A 19,560-nucleotide genomic window follows, 5' to 3' on the forward strand; every position below is an offset into this window, starting at 1 on the left:
CAGGTGGATAACTAATATTGCTGGATACGGTGTAATGTATTTAAACCGTGTAACCGTTGGGTGGCGCTGATTCCCTATTTGCGTCGCGTGCACCTGAGTGCTCGGTCAATAGAATCAAATAAGAACTCTCACTCTGAGTTTATTTTCTATCCGAACGTGCAGCTAAAATGCTTAAAAACAAAGCAAATCTAAAGAAACACCATCAACAGCCACAATATACATAGTAAACGTTTCATAAGACATCAAATAAAAAAGATATATAATTAATTAAAACAAATTGAATGAATTAGAAGGATAGAAGAAATAACACACAAGAAGGGGTTGTATAATATTACATTAAAATAAGTAGTTCAAATGATAACTAAAAAGGGAGCAGAATTTCTGAGAATTAAATGTTTTTTTGTTTTGTTTTGTTTTTGGCTAATGAATTATATCTTATGTATATTAGTGTCTTTCTGAACAGCTTGAAAGTGGGGATGTTTTGTACATTTAGACTTTTATGTATAAATTTGTGCTAAACAGATTGTGAAATTTATGAAGAAGTTCAATGTCGCAGGCACTGGTAGACTCAGAGGGGGCGATTACCCCGTGGTACACTAATATAAAAAAAATGCTGCAAAAGTTCACTCATGGATGACCCTATGGAAGGTAAACAGGGTAAAGTGCCTTCTAGGATGCTCTCAGTATGGACAAAATTTGATTAAAAGGCCTTTTTAGAGGGCACAATTTAACAATGCACCCCTTTTTGGAGCCTTCGTTGTGGGTAAAATCAAATAAAGTGCCCTCTTCTTGATGGGGAGATTTGAAAAGGTGGTTTGGTTCCTTCTTAGAGGCCAAAGTTTGCATCAACACCATTTGGAATAAAGGATTTAGTTAGATGTCATCAATGGATGACTTCAAAGGATACATCTTTAACTTTATTGACCAAGAAATATTTCCAGAGTCCATTTTTTCCGAGCATACACGTTTAGAAACTTGTTCAAAAATAAGACCTGGGGGTTAGAAACAATATTAGAAAGTGTGCGGATCCTATGGTTATTTTTTCATGTATTAGAATTAAACACCAGTAACAAAAGTTAACACAAACTCAGGGCAAAGATTATTCTCCCTCAAAAAGTTGGAGTGTGATACATCCAACGAATAAACGATCTTTGCACCGAAGGTAGTTGCCAAAGTTGTGAGGGCAGGCGTGAGTCCACGGGCGCGAGCGCTGCTGTGTGGATTACACCGGCCAGGAAAGCACAGGAGAGACGGGAGCGCTGCTATCTGACAGACCTGACAAGTACAGAAGAAGTTTCACACGGTAGTGGGTCGACAGGAAAGTTACCTGGAATTTTACCTGCCTTTGGGATAGTAGGAGCGCGTTTTCTTTACAACAAGGACTGACTCCCTCCAGCAGAGAAGGTACGTTTGACTGCGGTAGTGTTTGGGACACTGAGGAATGTTTAGCTTGAAAGCTAATTAGCCAGCTAACGTTAGCGACAGATTAGCTTCCTTAAATCAAGACAGACAACCGTAACATCTTCATATCAATGATGTGGACAGTATAAATGTGAAGTTAAGGTCTGGCTTGATCTCGTCAGCTTGAAGTGTCCGATGTATTCCCATGTTTCATTGAGTTCTGGTGAATGTTGCTCAAATATCAGGAACTGAAGTTTACTAATCCCCTGAGAAATACCAGCCAGTGTAGCATCATCACACCATGAAAATCTACACTAACGTTCAGAGGGGTGACTGTTTATGCCATTAAAACGTGACACTATCTCAGTGAGACGGCAAAATCAAATATAACGCTCAAGTCTGACTCCACTATCAGCAGTTAAATGAACCTGCCGGGGTGCAGCAGCCTTGTCATTGTCAACCTGTTTGGTTTGTGATAACGTTTAAAGACGGCGTATCTGAGATATGAAGGCAAGATTAGAGGCTTGAATAATTCAGGTTTAAGTTGATCTGCATTTTTATGTGTTGGAAACTGCAGGGAGTATCATAATAGGGCTTGGTGACATGCTGTTGATTGATCTGTGCCCTGATGTATGGATTTGTAGAGCTGTCTAGCATGGTAATAGGCACAATGACAGATAAGACCTCAAAATGATGCACTTAAAATTGGTCAACTCATTGTTATTACGACAATGGTAAGAACAGCAGCTCTTTTAGGTAACCACTAAGTAAGAAAACAGTGAGATGAAAGTAGATCTGGGCAATAAGGACCAAAGGTCATATGAGTTCTGTTTCACCTGAACTGCAGTACAAAATGTATATCACAGCCTTTTTAGTCTGTAAAGACATATAAAACAAAGTCCCTTCTCTTTTAGATCTACATGAGCCAAAAATCACTTACTGTATGTTATCAGCCAGCTGCACAAAGTCACCATACCTATGAATAATAAACCACCTGTTTGTTGAAAGGACACAACAGTGCACTTTAAATCAAATGACAATTCCCAATGGAGACTAAAGCGTTTCTAATAGATTAGTCAGCAAGCCTTTGGGATATACCACATTGTCTTTTCAATGCTTATTGTAAAGAAAACTTAGTATCTCATGTTCTGTTATGTTCCTGTTATTTCAGTAAGGAAAGACAAAGAGTTGTTTCTATGGAATACATATAGATTATTATTTTGAAAAACAGGATATGCTGCCCAATCCTTGCTGAGCAACTACATATCTGGTAAATTATCATGGGATTTCTGGGGATTATGAAGCAACAATATACTTGTGGATTTTCCTCTACTTTTTTAGAATTGTTACGATTTTAAGGATACATGGATTTTAAAAATCAGGGCTGACGGTGATACAGATGTTTAGCCAAAGGCCAATAATGATCCTGATATTTTTTATTGACTTCTCTTGGTGCAAAACTCGCACACTGCCAAATCTTTCTCTCATGTTTGACCATGAAAACTGATCCGAGTTTGTCTAACAGCTCACATCTTCTGCCCAATAACAATTCTTTCTTTTATGCTAGTAGTTAAGTGTACAAGATGGCAGCATTATAATTGATTTGAATGATTAGTTGATAGCTGGTGGTTGTTAAGAAGTCTGATATTGTTTAATACCTATGGTATACAGATGCATCTGTGCGTCCGTTGTTGGGGGGCACCTTGAGCACTGAACATTTTGAATGAATCCCCCAACTGCTAATCAACTACCAGACTGTCTATTTCCCCACTCCTCTGTCATCTTAGCCTGACTCAGTCGCTCTTTGCGCTGGAGACAAAAAAGGTGAGTTTAGAGGTTAGAATTATCAGCTTATTGGATATCAACAAAAAAGTAGCGGTAATCCCTGAATAATCTAAGTAAAAAATACAGTACTGTGCAAAACTTTAAGGCATGTTTTGGTCAAAAATGGAGGCTGAAGTAAAGCATAGATGTGGGGAGTATGCCGTTTGATGGCACCACTGGGCAGGAAGGAGGATTTACACAACCCAGGTCATGCTCTGGATGTCCTTGCATATATTCAGGGAGGAGGGTAAATAATCAGTTGAAAAAATAACAGTCCACTCCACACCTTTAAGGCAGAGTAAGGGGTGTAAGTGGCGAGTCAGCGTGGCCTAGGGTTGTCTGGGTGGTTAGTAGGGTGTAGGATGTCCCAAGGGCCTGAAAACAGCCAGCGGTCACCACGGGTGAAAAGGCCTGGACCAAAGACATGCTGTCTTGCTTGACTCTGCCCCCAAAATTGCGCAAGTTTGAATTGACAGTGCTTTTTCTTCTTGAAGATGTATGATTTTATAACGCTTCTGTACTTTTTAGTTATATTGACAATTAAAATAAAAGTCTGTATCACTTTGAAACATGTGTTATAGAAAAATCAACAGTTTTCAAATTTTAGTTTGAAACCGGATTGGTCTGATTTTCCTTACAGCCAAACTTTTTTAAATGACTGTCATAATAAATCACATCATATATGTTTCCCCACATGGTCGTGGTGCAACACTGAGTTCTTGATTTGCTGTAATTGTTAGCGGAAAGATTTACTGGCTACTAGAAGGGTGATGTCATGCTGAATTGGATTTGGCAAGTGTCTCTCCATCACGTGGTGACCCCATTGTTTGCCCTCAGTCATTCCTACAATCAGCAGCTTAGCTTCCTCTTTTATTTGTGATCTGACTTTGTAGTGCTTTCCCATACCTCTGCACTCTCAAGATACAAACTCTATATGAGTTTCAGCTGGCTGCGGTTTGTTGAAATGTGACAGATCGTGGTTATGGCAGTTGCAGAGCACCTCAGGGAGCTGAGTTTTGAGGAAAGTTGTGGTGAGAGATGCCTAAGTGGGACAGGCTGTTCTGAATCTGAGCCGTTTAGGGGAAACGTGCGTCTATATCTGTTGTGCATGTGTTTGAAGGTCACAATCTGGGTCAGGGTCTGCTAGTTCATGATGGCGGAAATTTTTCCAGTTTCACATTAAAGGTTCAGGTAACTCCAAATGTGTTCATTGACCTGTAGTGAGGTGGAGCTTGTTTTAGGGTAATAACGCCATCCCTCAGTGAGCTGGAAAACCCTCTCTCTGACCCGTGGTCTCTTCTCTTTACATAACTCCATAATTGGACAGAAACTTGCCTTCTCTGATGCAGACTGGTCGGCTGACTCTGGACACAAACTGTCTGAACTCTGCTAACAAGTATCATGTGAGATGACCCGCTGTGGAGGAGTGACTCTGTTGCGTAACACGCCCATGTTCCCGTGGAAACATTTAATGCATTAACTTGAGAAAACCCTTTCCAACACACTGCTTTCTGTTTAGCTGAGATGGTAGAAATAAGAGGGTGTGTTTCCTACATGTGCTGACAGACGCAGGTTCGGCTCTTGTCTTCTACCTTCCCATTGTTCCCGCCGTCGTGTCTAGTAGCTCTCTCTCTTTCTCTCCACCCACCTATCTCACCCCCCAGCTCTCTGTGAATCTTCTTACCTTCACATCAAATTAAGGTGTGTCTTCTGATTTTGCTGATTGGACTCTGAGAAGATTTGTGTTGTTCACTCAATGGCCGTGGATATGGACTGGTGCTGGTGCTTAGTCTTGATAGGGATAAGGGAAAGAGACAATAGCCTTCATGAGCTTAAGCTTCATTGCTTTTCCATTTAAAGAGAGTGAGGAACAAAAAGTCTTAACCAATATGGGGTTTGTACAAAGACATGTCAAGCCTAACTCACTAGGAAAAGGCATTTAAGTACAGAACTCAGTACACTAAATTAGGACTGGGCAATTAATCAAAAATTAGACTAAATCGAAATATGGCCTGCTGCAATTTTCAAACCGCAGAAGGTGCAGTATTTCTTTTACCTGAAATTTGTATCAAAATAGCAGTTTCAAACCTTTTTTGCAGCAGAGATGTTATGTATGACATATCATGCAATCATTCAAGTGCCCTTTTTTAAAGAATAGACTACAAATAAATCCTACTTTCCTAATTTTTGTAAATTTTTTTTTTATTAAATTTGAGTGACACAAACCTGTCAATGCAACAATTCATATCCAATTTGCAATACAAATCAAAATCATCAGAATTCAATATTTTTATAGAATTGTTCAGTCCTTGTTTAGGAATAAAAGAAAGTTGAGGAATAATCACATATGAAATTGCAATTGTAATATTCGGGGAAAAAAATTGCAATGAGATTATTTTCCAAAATTGTTCAGCCCTATATTTAATTTTTAAATATTTTATGATATTATTTTGAAAGATAGTATTTTATTATGACAATGGTAGGGCCGTAATAAGTAGTTACTGTCTTAATAAATCTGCTGATCTATATGGTCCTAAAAACTCAAGTCAAAAGTCAAAATATGATGAAAAAAATCATTTTTTTTTTTGAAATGTATTCATCATGTCATAACATCACCTGTGATAATAATATCACAAATTATCACATTATAATTGGTAGTCAAAAAACCAAATGCCAAATGCTGGTTCAATGATGCTATCCATGCCTTTGCTTTCTCTATGGAAGCTTTTTTAGCAAGCCTGGATCTTGGGTGACTTTCCAGGGCCTTTAAAAACTAATTCCACACCAGTAACTAATGCTAATGCTTAATGCCATTTTGTATCCTTCACTGATTTGTGAGGGGCTGTGACAACCAGTAGCAGGCTGTTCTGCCGTCCCGTCATGTTTTGTTAAGCTGCACATGTCTAACTGGGCAGATCCTGCAGGAGACTGAAGAGCTCATAATGGAGGGAAAAAGAGACAGCAAGCCTGTGATGTGGCCCTCCGTGTCACTGCAGCAGGAACTGCTTTGAAAAATGGCACAAATAGAGCCAAAACAAAAATCCTTAAGAACTTTTTCTATGTATAAATATGTGAATATTTTAAAGACTTCACTGAATGATTTTCCCTTTTTGCTCTCCAAGAGATGGGAGAACAAGTTTATGCAAAAAGGTCTTAGTAATTATTGTTTACTGTGTTTCACACATAAAAATCTATAAGTTCTAATTTCAATTTGTTTTTTTCTTTTTCCTTTATAGTCCCATGACTTTTTTTTTAATTTAAGTGACATTAATGCAGTGCACATATTCTTAGAGTTCAGGTTGTCCTGAAAGAAGGATGTTGGAGCTTGACTGTGAAGCACAGGGCTGATATTTTACAAGCTTTTTAAAACAAAAAGTCCAGGTGAGACAAAAGTGTTAAAATAGCTTAGGGCTTGAATAGTTAGTGCTGACAGTCCTAAAAGAAAGCACTTGGCATATATAAGCATATTGTTGCCTTTTACATCTTTATTGATGTGACTATGGCTGGGAATCAACCTTAAGAAATAGGGATGCACTATATTGAGTTTCTGCTGTTATCCAGTATCCCAGTATTTTCAGAATCATTTTACCTACTGATATCAATACTGATATGCACACATCTTTTTTAATTGTGAGGAACACAGAGTATCTGTGCAAGGAGAGGCTGAGTCAGTTGATTATTTTGCGTGTGTGGCACCCTAGTCAACTACTTATCTCATGGTACATATTTAAATTTTACAGATATTTAAGGCTGATATATGATTAATATCAGACATAGTTTTCATAGCTGCTTATACCAATGCAACTTTTTAAGCCAGTATCTGCCAATACTGATATCATTCCATTGATATAATGCATCCTCAGAAAAAAAAAGGTGTCTCACATGTAGTTAAAATTATGTTGACTTTTTGCATTTCAATTGCAAAATAAAGACTTAAAGCATTGAGTCTAAAATGTTTTAACTGTGTGAGAGGAGATATTTCAGTCTGGCTGGCAGGATATTAAAGAGAAGTGAAAGAGCACAAAGAAAACAACCTGGGAAAAATGTTGCACAAGAAAGGCAGGAAATTAACTTTGTCTGACTGCTACAAGGATGTGAGTCCATTACTTTCCCACCCACATTAACTGATTTACCAACAAAGTCGTACTTCTGTGGAAGCCTTTGCAAAATATGTGCTCTGGAGCAAGTAGAAAAGGTCAGGGAGACTGTTGGCTTTGAGTTATTACTTCCCAAAATTGGTTAAGCACCAGAAGTAAGGGAGTGTTTGAGGATGGACCAAAAACACCTGAGGCATAACAAGATGTTGTTCTAGCTCATCCATGTTACTTTTGAGTCTGAGAATAACAGGGATTTACTTGAGCAATGAAGACATGTTATGCAAATAATTTAAATATTTTTCTAATCCAGTGAGTTCAGTGTCATATTCTGTATAATACCTAAGAAAAATACCTGTATTTTTCTGTTCTCAACTTGTCCACATATGTTGACAGTGATCAGCAGATTTGGCAAAAGACTAAATTTTGAGCTGCATCCTGTTCCAGCCATCTCCTGCAGTCTCTATTGTGGCTGACACGTTTCTCCTGTTTTCATATTTTGTCATTCTTTCTTGACTCTTTGGAGAGCTTTGCTTCTTTAGTTGTAGATTTTGAGAAACATTTGCCTGTAAACAGATGGCATTAAAAACTTTTTTAATATACTGGCTTATACAGGTGCAATGGATCACAAATCTCTTGGATTAATGTCAAGGATCAGATTGTTTTTCTGATTGAAAAAGAAAGCTAGCCTACTCATTTCAACAGTGCTTTAAATCAAAATGCTTCTCCATGAATCCAACCAATGTCTTGTTCCAAATCATCAGTTTTTCTGCATTGCAAATAATAATACTACAAGTGTTTTGATGAATCTGAACCCCTATGTAATTGTAAAGTGCTTTTAAACATCAGAGTACAAAGCACTGTAATATAAAAGGCTGTAGTACATCAATAACAGTAGGTATGTAATACCACTCATTTGGGCAAAGACTTAACAAACAAAATCGACATCTGTCTGAATAAAAAGCTTGCTGTTATCTCCACAAAAAAGATTTTTTTTTTCTCTAAAGAGCTTTGACGTTGTTTGACACAAAATATAAACAAACTGATTATTTAGTAATTTAGTGGATGTATTTGTGCGTCTATGCCAACTCTACATTCAGCACACGCTGTGAGTTAATTGTTGAGTTAAGGGACGATGTCTTCAGTTTTGGACCAGAGTCGATGCTCTGTTCTGTTTGTTTGGGAAGTTTACAGCTAGAGACCACAACAACCCATAGTGCAAATGATGTTAAGCTTCTGAGTTATGTTACACTCAGCCACCAACTTACACCTGTGCCAGAAATACAGATACGGTCTGATAAAACGGTAAAAACACCAGGCAGTGTTTGCTAAAAGCTTGAGTAAACGTATATTTAAAGACATAATCATCTTCCATTTCCACAGAGAGTCTCCCTGATGCCTGAATAAAATACTTGAAGACAGGGTCCACACTGCAAGATAATTGTGCCCATTTTTGCTCCAACCGAAGTCAGCAGAGGTCTGATTATTGGATGGTACAGATTATCTTGACAGATTTTCCTGTGGTGTGGTAGGAGGGATTTCCCCAGTCTGCTCAGTAGACTGTCAGAGCCATCCATATTTGACACAGAAATATAAATCATGTTAAATGATTAAAATCATAAAAATCATGTTGTGTAGAGGGAACACTGAGGACAGTGAAGCATGTTGTCCTCAGACAATCAGGAATGTCACTGGGAACCAGATGATGGCCTATCAAGCTGACAAACACAGCCATGCTGGGCACTGGTTCAGCTTAGCTGGTAGAGCAGGCGCCCATGTACGGACACTATCATCCTCCACACACTGGTCGTGGGATCGATTTCTGGTCTCTGTGCTGTTTGGTTTATGTCTTCTCCACTCTCTCCCTATACTTCCTGTCTCGCTTCAGCTGTCCTATCCCATTAAAGGTGAACAAATCTCTAAAACATAACATATTCAAAGTGTCAAACTGAGGTGTTGGGCCTACCACAGTGGATGCAGCAGGTTGCCAAAGCTGTTATCTTGTTTACTCTAAAGTTGTGTTTGACCTTGCAAGATTTCAGTTTTTCAGAGTTAAGACTGTGGTTGTTGGTAAACGAATCTGTTATTGTGTGGTGTGATGTGTTGGTTGTCTCATTGCGCCCTATGCACTATAATAATAAGTGGTGCAGTGCAGGGTAGCCTATACGCAGGCATCTGGAGTATACCCATTTATTTTGTTGTCACTAGAGAGTATACCCACTTTAGATAAAGGGTATACCACTTCTAAAGAGTATATAAATTGAGAGTGAACATGTCGTGCAGAGTTTCTCACTTTCAAAACTGGTAAAGATTTAAAAAACCTTTTCCGAGTGCCAAGCTAAGACTCTGGACAGGGATTTAGCATCAGTATATTAATTTCTTCACATCAACTCCTTTGATTCCACACTACCCAAACCAAGAAGGTTGGGCAGCAGATTATCTGTGATCAAACTTATCAGTACAGCAGTAGTTCATAAGAGAAAGGCCATCCATGTCCAAATGTATAATCTGGATATACTGAGCACAGCAGTCAAGCTGCTGCTTTTCAATTATGACACAAATGACAAATGCGATTATGAAACACTGATGCTGTAACAGTAGCCTAATTAATGAGATGATCCAGCAAGATTCACTCACCACAAATGCTAGTAAACAAGCTCACAAATGGAATCATGAATTATATGCCCTTTATTTGAATGCTGTTTTTGAGGCAGCATTTCACCTGGCCTGAGTGAGCCTGTGGAACGTGCAAACAGCAGGTCTGGAGTCTATCAATCATTTGTCTGGGCCAGAGGGCCAGCTATGATGTCCAGTAATGTTCTGTGCTTTCAGGAAAAAGCAGACAAAGCCCCCCGTCTCAGTCTATTTGTCTTTAAAACAGGGATTAGATAGAAATAGGCCCTCTTCCTGTTCTGGGAGCCAACTGAATTAGCAGGTCACAGGTTAATCAAGAAGGCTGCCAGTTCTTGTCATGATCTGCACATCATCCAGTCTAATGCTCCTCCAGTGTGCTGGGCTTTATGCATTGTGACTGTAATCTGTGAATTGGCCTCAAACGCTGTGTTTGGTTTAATTTGGCTAATGGCCATTCTGTACAGTCAGTAGATTTGGTCAGATTTCCCTCTGCGCTGGTTTCCTGAACTGTCGAGGTAATCCGTGACGATATTATCCCTGCAGTCACTGTATCAGGAATAATCCAGGATTGGTTGGCAGGTCTTTATGTGGCTAATGGACAGCTGGTAAATGTAAGCACTTATGACATACTAGCATTGGATTGGATTATTGTTGCCTAACCCACATTCCCTGTTTAATTGGACTCTTTAAACACCTTTGTGAGAGATTTAGAAGGGGTGTGGCTTGTTCGGCTTTATGTGAATACAAAATAGACTCTTCCTGTTAAAAATTTGTGCTAAATTTATGTCATAGTCTTGATTTTATGGCAGAGGTGTCACTGGGGGTGACTCACTGATGACTCGGCGGGGATTTCATTACAATCATCAGTGTAACATCCTGCTGTAACTGCCACTGATGCTGTAACATCCCCCTTCATCTAAAGCATGACTCCCAGACAGACTTCAGTGCTTGCTTTGAAACAACTGTCAGGGGTTAATTTACTTTAACCTCCCTTTTTCTCTGTTTTGGACAGTCAGCAGGAACATAAGATTGATTTAAGGAGGTTAAACTGTCTTTAAGACCATAAATTTTGTTTAATTACTACAAAAAGTGTTGTGTTGTGTTATGTAATACTCTAGATCTTTGACTTTAAACCAGGCAAATTTAAAGGACCATTAGAATGTAAAACATCATGTGTGTAAGTTTCAAGGAAAGACTTTGAGAGATGGTCAAAATTGTATATTTTTTATTCCAGTCTAACAGGTGTTGCAGAGAATTGCTTTGGAGTTAGAATTATTTAAGAATTTAGGTTTAAGTAAAGTCCCTCTAGTTTCAACTCTGTTTTCAACTAAGATTATTTCAACACTACCTTTGATTTTAAAGAGTCCACACAGGATTTTTAGCATTACTTTAGGACATATCTCTGAACACAATAACAAGCCTGAAGATGCGTATCACAGAGGCCTTTAACAGGCATGGACATGCTGGTGCAAACAGGTAAACAAGGTCTTGGCACTCCATGTGAGGTTGAGAGTAATATGTAACGCAAAAACACAGAGGTAATCGTTTTTATTCTATCAAAATCTATCATAATTTAACTGTACACAGCTGACAGTCCATATAACTCAGTCAGTACAACTGTTAGTTATTTTGCAATGAACTTCTTCTTTGTTTTAGCAATTGTGATTTTTACTGCAAAATTATTTTTTGTCCTACATTTAAAAAAATAGTCAGGCTTTTCCATCATTACTAAACAGCAAACCTTTTTTTTAGCTTCACTATCTAAGCATGTTTGACCCTCAAAGTCCAGTTTGATGGACAAGTGTGGATGCTTCTTACTACACTCAGACATGGCACGCTTCTCTGGTCTCTGTACAGCAGACAGAGGTGAGCTTCAGCATGGTATGATTGTGCAATTGCAGCATGGCTGTGACATGTAATTGATAGCTTTTTAAACATGGCTTGAGTGTATCTGAACAAGAATACTCAAATAAGTCACAAAGTCAGTAAAGAGACTATCATATTGTCTGTGTATTTCTTATGGATACATGATATCATCCACATGATATCTGTATCAGCAGATATGAAAACTGCAGCAAATATCTACAGCTGATTTATCGCCTGTACTTATTGGCAGTAGACATCATTTATTAGCCTTAAATATTAGCAAGATGTACAGCTGTACCATCGAGTATAGCATCGACCCTGAATATTTTGAATGAAGCTCCAACAAAACAAACTACTATAACGTCTACTCCCCCGCTCCTTTCTCAGCTCCGCAACTCAGCCTATCTTTACACAAGAAACACTTTGTGTTTCTGCTATTCTGCTGACTCTGTGAGAGCACATGTGTAAACTGCATGTGTCATTACAGTGTGATAGCGCATCTGTACTTAAGACTGGTTGGGCTTGAAGCAATTTGAGCGCAGACCAGTGGAGGACTGGGAAAGGAACCAGCAGTACATGACAACTGACCCTAATATTAATTTATATATTTTTGTTTAACCTTTATTTTGCCAGGTTAGTGTCATTGAGATCAGAGAGCGTTTTTTTTAAGGGATACCTGGCTAAGAATGGCATCAATACATAGTTTAACAACCAATTCTCTCAAACTCACACAGTGTTAGTGCACCCTAAGTGTCCTTGCACCCTGACACACATCGACTGATTTTGAAATGATAAAGCAGTTGCAGACGTTGAGTTTCCAAGATATAAGAAAAACATCAGTGTTGTCATGCACCTCAACTGAAAGAACAGAAATAGTTACTGACAAAAACGTTTGCTGTTTGCTTGTGTTGTTCTTGCTCTCAAATGTACGTCGCTTTGGAGAAAAGCGTCTGCTAAATGACATTGTAACATTGTAACATTGTAACAAAATACACACATCTTTGAACTCTTCAACTTTTAAGTGTGTTTAATATTCCTTGTTGCTACTACTTAGTGTCTCAGATAGCACAAGCAATGTTGTTTTATCTCCTTCTGTCAGAGGTGTAGAGAGATGACAACCTCCTGCCCATCAACAAAGCATGTATTACTGTAGATTCAGTAAAACCTTTTCCTAGCTTTTGTACCTGTTTTTGTATTTTTAAACCTCTTTGGATCATTATTATTATTTAACTCCAGTTTTCTCTGTAACTTCATCAGAGAAAAGCCATGACTTAAACTAGGCTCTGACTCCATTACCTGCTTGTTGTTGTCAGAGTCAGTGGAGTTACGAGTGTTTCTAAATTGCTTTAAAACTAGAGAGACTTCAAAGCTCAGGTTGCTTAAGGTGTGCTGGAGCCTCACCTCATGTTGTAAGAGTCTGTGTGAGTGTGCATGTGACTTCAGCAGGAAGGTATGTGTGCGATTCGATTAATCTCTCCGCTCAGCAGCAACATGCCTCAGTTGCTGCTTCGCTGACATTATCACACAGAGGAACAGAGAGGGGGAAAGACAGAGGAACAGAGAGAACCATAAGTCTAAGACGACCGTGTGAGTCATATTACCGTCTCTGCCCCTTCTGTCTAACCTGCTGCTCTTCAAAGAGGATTACAGCTCTTCACTCTTTGTATTTAATGATAGATTCTTAATAGGTTAGGGGACTATTACCTTTGAAGGGCCTCGTTTTTTTGTGTGTGCTTATTTGGGTTTAAATAGACTACTTTTCTGCTTGGACTAGGGAAATCCATGACATTGTGAATGAACTTTTTGTACTATTAAGCTATTGTATAAAATGCTCAGCGTTCTTTGTGCCAACATATTTTAAGTGTTAAAGATGTGGCAACTCTTTTTTAGTTTTTTTACACTATTATTATAAAATGAAGTAAAAAAGGATAAAAAAGAATAGAAAATGGATAAGTACATAAAAGATAGAACCAAGGGTGTTTTTCTAATGGTAAAAAAACATTGAAATTACCTGTATGCAAGTGCTAATTATAACAAATGAACCTGCTTAAACAAAGAATGAGTGTTTAGAGTAACCCTAACTCACTGGCTTTCCCTTTTCCCATCACTCTTTAAATTTTTTCTCCTGAAGCTGTAGTGAAAAGTTTGTTCAGTTACATCGATATCTTAAATAACCAGTCTTCTGTGGATTGCACCAAGACAGTTTTTTGTTATTGCCTTCATAGCAGCAGTTTGTAAGATTTTAAATTAGTACCTACTTTTCTTATTTGTGGATGGTTGCATTATTTCAACAAAAAGTTGCTCCCAATTAAGGTAGAATTTGTCCCAACTATTAGTTGACGCATGCAGCTGGATCAATGAGAGACAGAGAGAGAGTGGAGCATGCAGTACTTGGCAATCCAGGTAGAGAGAGGATGCATTACGCTCTAAATAACCTCAACTTGACACAAAGATACAGCATGTTTGTTTTGAAGTGGTGCTGCAAGGGTCACTGCTCTGTCCTCCGTCATAGCATCTCCTTCAACTGCCAGTTTATTTCACCCACCGGCAAATATGTTGTACTTAGTCCCTTTATCATCTTGTTAAAATAACATTAGTGTCTGTTACAGACAAAGAGCAGGGAAGAGAAAAGACAGTGTCTCCTGTCCATAAAAGTCCCCACCTGCAGATTTTTTTTTTCCACTTCACCTTGACACTGCATGCTTTCAGGTATATGGTTGTAAATGACACCATGCAGGGTGAAACAAGTGGTTCTGTTAATAGTTATCATAAATTAGGGGAAGAACAATTATCTGAGTTTATTTTGTAGGCTATACAGCAGTGTTAATTTCATCGACTAAAAATGTTCGTTGACAGCCTTTTTTCATGACAAAAACTAGACTAAGACTAACAAAAATAGATCTGTGATGACTGAAACTGACAATAACTAAGTTTAGTTTTCGTCAAGATGGCTAAAACTAGACTAAAATGTAATTTAGTTTTCGACGGACATTCAAAATCTGGGATATTTTTCCACTGTGGGTAAATCTGTCAAAAAACAATGCAACTATAGCTATTTGCCTCTCAGTTGTAGAAAGCAGGGACCCCAGGTTTATCAGAGTCCACAGAACACACTACCATGATTTGGTACCAGATTTAGACAAGAGAATAAATGCTTGGACTAAAAGTAAAGACTAAAATGTGAGGACTTCATATGGACTAAAACTAGACTAAAATGTTTCAAGTGATTCGCTACAGTCAAAAATTAACAACAATTTTTATTTTCATTGTCTAATTCCATAAACACAAATGTTCTCACCAAAGGACCTTAGCATGAACTATATATGAGTATTTTATCATGGTTTTAGTTAGTATTTACATTTCGTGTAACAGTCTCAGAGCAGACAGAGCTTTGTGTCCCCCTGACATCTCTGGCGCCCCTGTAAAGGGTTCCACTCCCCAGGTTAGGAGCCAAAGGGCTATATGATTCTAAATAGTTATTTTGCCTTATCATGAATTACATATGTAGGCAGATGCATGCTGATAATCTCTGAAACAGTTGGTGTGTCAGTGCAACATACTAATGTTATTTTGAATGCTGCTAAAGCTTGTTATGTTAATTTTTAAGTCCATTTAGACTACCAGAAGGGTGCATTGAGGAACCTCTCACTGATTAAATTGATCTCGAGTGTCGAGATAACTCGCAGGGCTTTTTAAATGTTACAACAACCAATCATTTGGTGTAATCCCAGTCAGTCAGGTTTTCAGTCTAGCTTCCTGACTGGTAACAGTACTTTTTTAGCATTTGTTTAATTTGATTCTAATAAGAGTGTTGTATTTTAAGCAAGTTTGAATAATTTGGCAATATTGCAAAATATGTTTACTCACTAAATTGTAAAGACTGTTGATACACATTATTTCTGAGGAATGATGTCAAACAAATAACCTCATGAACTTTTTACAGTACAACTTAGTCTTTACTCTCGATATGACCTGAAAATGTATTCAGGAATGGTTGTGAAATATTGAGGAATATATTAGCAAAATGAAAATGTATACAGGGATGCTAACTTTAGGTCCTCATTTTCTCTTTCAGCTCAGGAAGCCATGCTTATAGACATCTTCCTCTTGCGGTGAGCTGCCTTGTGGACAGTCAGCAGCATCATGGCAGAACTGCCTATTGCCCCGGGGCAGGTCTACATTGAGGTGGAGTATGACTATGAGTACAAGTCCAAGGACCGTCTCATTGTCATCCGCCAGGGAGAATGCTACATGCTGGTGAAGAAAACAAACGAGGACTGGTGGCAGGTGAGGAAGGAGGAGGGGACCAAAGCTTTCTACGTACCGGCTCAGTATGTCCGAGAAGTCCGTAAAGCCCTCATGCCTCCTCCTAAACCCATCTCTCATCCTCCTCCTTCCACTGGAAACACACCACCACACGGTGGGGCCGCACTCTGGGTAAAGCCAACTAATCTAGACCTGGGACCCTATGACAGGTCGTCTGAGAACCTTCACAGACGAGAGTCCAAAAATCATCGCTCACCTTCTGCACAAACTGCCTCTTCTGGACACTTCAGCCCCCCTAGTCAGCGCAGGGATAGTAACCACTACCAACCCCCCACCACTCCCACTGACCATGAACGAGCCCTGGCCGATATTCTTGTTCACGGTGGAGGCCCCCAGGCTGCTTTGAAAGGAGGGTCCCTACCCCGAACTAGAGCTCGATCTCCGGAGCTTTTTAGGGCGCCGCTGGATGTGGACAGCACCCAACACTGTGACTCTGCAGGGGAAGAAAGACGCACAAACGACTCAGAGTCAGGAGACGAGCTGAGCAGCAGTTCTACTGAACATCTCCAGGTAAAGTCGTACTAACTCAACCAATCCTTCATGTTTCAGGGAGGAAAAATGCCAGTTGGATGGCTCAGCCAAGTCATATTCAGATGCAATCTGGTTTTGGATTTTTAAAATAATAATATTATTATGCATAAAGGTTTGTCTCTATGTGAATCTTTTCTGTACTGACATTCTTTAAATTAAACTGAACCTGTCAGTGGTAAAAACTATCTTTTTTCGTGGATATGCTGCCACTTTAATCCTCAGGCATATGTACTTTGTTGCTGCCAGTTGAAAATTGTGTCTTAGTTTAAAAATAAAGTAAATTCCCTTTAAATCTGAACCTCAGTCCAAGTATGTGTTGTTAAAGTATACAGTAACACCTTTAAGAAGTGGCATTCGGAGTCAAACTTTGGAACCCCTTTGCAGCTTAACAGCTGTAAAATAAGTGCTCAAAGCCCGCCATAATCAACTAAGGTACAATCAGAAAACTACAGCTTCAGTCTGAGAGGCTTGGTGAGATGTGGCAGCTGATTAGTGGTGCGCCTGGTCAGTGGGTTTGTTTGTTCCTGAAATCATTAGCTCAGCCTACTGCTGAACAAAAGACAGAGAGAAAATAGAAACCTGGTCTTTGTGGTGCTACCACTGGGTGTGTACCTCTTTTTTCTTCAAATTACTCATGTATACTGTGTGCAGTCTGTGGACTTTTGACCTTAATACAAATACTGATATGTCATAAATATCGCTCAGCCATGACTTTACAAACAGGAAAAATCGCCAAGCTCAACTATGGCTTTACAGAGTTTTATTCTGAGGTGAATGATACCTACATTCAACAACAACATAGCATTTTATCTGGATTTTTTAATGCAGAGAGCCTTATTTTCATAATTAGGGTAACAATTTTTGTTGCACCACTTTCTAGTTTACAAAACCATGCAAATGCACCTTGTCAGATAGTTTTAGCACCAATATGAAGAGTTATCTTTTTAAGAGATCTATCAATCAGTTGGTCCCAAATACAGTCTTGTTGTTACAGTCGTTGCTGGTATGAAAATACTGCATTCAGTCTGCCACAGATAAAGTTAAGACTAAAATAACAGGTGTTCTTTTCTGTGATCTAAAGAAAACCCTAAATTTTAACCTAATTTTCTCATATTGACTGATAGATCTTCATCACACTGACACTCCCCTTGAAAGACAGCAACTGACTAACTTTATAGTGAATCATCTCATATAGATGTTTCCATTGAATCAGTTTGATGTGTGGTTAAAGGTTATGTGAATGTGAGTTATTCAAAGTTCCTACAATATCTGAAATCAGCCCACAATGGAGCTCCATCCTCCCCCGGTCATTCAGTGTGTCATTTAAACAGCTCCGTGCAGTAAAAGGTCAAAATAGTTGTCAAGCTTGTTTTGGTAATGTAGACAACCAGAGCAGCTCTGTCTGAAAGTGAATGCTCTGTGATTTTCTCATTCTGTGCCATTTGATATGCAACTGGAAACACTATAACAAGGTCAAAGGGCTGATGTGTTTTTGCAGCTTTCTGCCTCAGATACCTTATCTGATGCACTTTACTGCCTTTATGGAAAGATCATAGCGTTCATTAGTTCAATGATTTTGGTGTTTAGGTTGTTGATGTTACTGTCAGTGATCAGGACATGTACATGACTACATTTTAACACCATGCTATTCTTTCCATGATTGAGTCTTGTTTGGTCAGGTGTATACACACGCTAACAAAAGCCTGGTGATGTGAGCCTGTCCCTGTTGCAGTGGGCTGTTTGTTTATTTTTCCCCTCTACTGCCAGCGTGTGGCTCAGGTGTGAGCCAGGACTTCCTAAAATATGCACACATCACCCCACCTGTCCAGCTCTGTCCTTGTATTTACCTTACTCATGACTGTCCTTTCCTGCAGAAAAGTATTACAACAGTGATACGATGCAAGAAGGCTTTTAAATGAAGATATGGAGGGCTAAACTTGAGACCAAAGCAGCAGTGTGAAAGCATAAAGTTAGGGAATGGTGTTTTCTTGCTTCCCGGCCTTGTTCCTTCTTTCTAGTTTCTTTTGATAAGCTTCATGCTTATGTGGTAATGACTGCGTCTGCACAGTCTGCAGAGCAATAGAACTTCTTTTCCAGGCGTCTTATCTGCTACATGGACCTGACACTTTGTCACTACTTCTGGGACTTGTCAGCTTTCAACAGCTACTGCTCTGTTACCCTCCAGGCTTCATTCCATGGCACTTTTAAAGTGGTTTGACTGTGGGGCAGCTATTATATCAGAAATTTGTCATTTTTTCTGACAGTAAAGTTCCTTTTTAATTAGCAATTCCCAGAATGCACGTGGATCTATCTGTAAGACTGCCGTATTCATTTTTATGATATCTAAGGGACTGATTTAGATGAAGTAATTTTTTCCTCTTCTAACGGCTCAATCAGAGCAGGTTTTAAATGTATGACATTTTAGGTTATAATCAAGTTGTTTTAATTATACAGAGTTAAATGAACAGTCAGCCTGCCTCTGATTGTTTCCAGCATTTCTGCCACTTCTCAGAAAGTTACAAAAGTTCTAAATTTAGAAACTCAAGCTTCAAAAGTCTGTAATTACCAAAACTGACAATCATATCAGAACTCCAAATGTTCCAACCAGCTGCATTTTGCTTTGTCTAGTGTGCTTAGTGGCTCTCATTTGAAGCTATTAGACACTCAAAAGTAACCCCCTCTGTGAACCCCCTACCTTTGATTGTCAAAGTCAATAACAGCCTCTCATCCCTGCAGACTGCCATCGCTCTTTATGGCAGCAGTAATCAACTAAAAAGCTCTAATGACTCTTAGCAGGATGATTGATTAGACTGTGTGCTTTTTCATTTCTTTGATTTCCTTGGGAGGCAGGAAGTTGAAGTGTATGTCTTCACACTGTCACACC

The 19,560-nt window shown here is 38.9% G+C and overlaps 1 protein-coding gene across 7 annotated transcripts in view; it reads left to right on the forward strand.

Annotated features, from left to right (window-relative positions):
* Window positions 1–1,213: 1,213 nt before the first annotated feature.
* LOC121520144 (rho GTPase-activating protein 12-like) overlaps window positions 1,214–19,560 on the forward strand; it is a 109,165-nt gene continuing 90,818 nt past the window's right edge. For all 7 annotated transcript variants that reach the window (XM_041803450.1, XM_041803451.1, XM_041803452.1 and 4 more), the window contains exons 1-2: window positions 1,214–1,404; window positions 15,895–16,655. In XM_041803450.1, the coding sequence (XP_041659384.1) occupies window positions 15,963–16,655 (693 nt within the window). In that variant the 5' untranslated portion in view covers window positions 1,214–1,404; window positions 15,895–15,962. The remainder of the gene's footprint in view (window positions 1,405–15,894; window positions 16,656–19,560) is intronic.

Source organism: Cheilinus undulatus, linkage group 13 (genome assembly GCF_018320785.1).
Source record: "Cheilinus undulatus linkage group 13, ASM1832078v1, whole genome shotgun sequence".
Taxonomy (NCBI): Eukaryota; Metazoa; Chordata; class Actinopteri; order Labriformes; family Labridae; genus Cheilinus; species Cheilinus undulatus.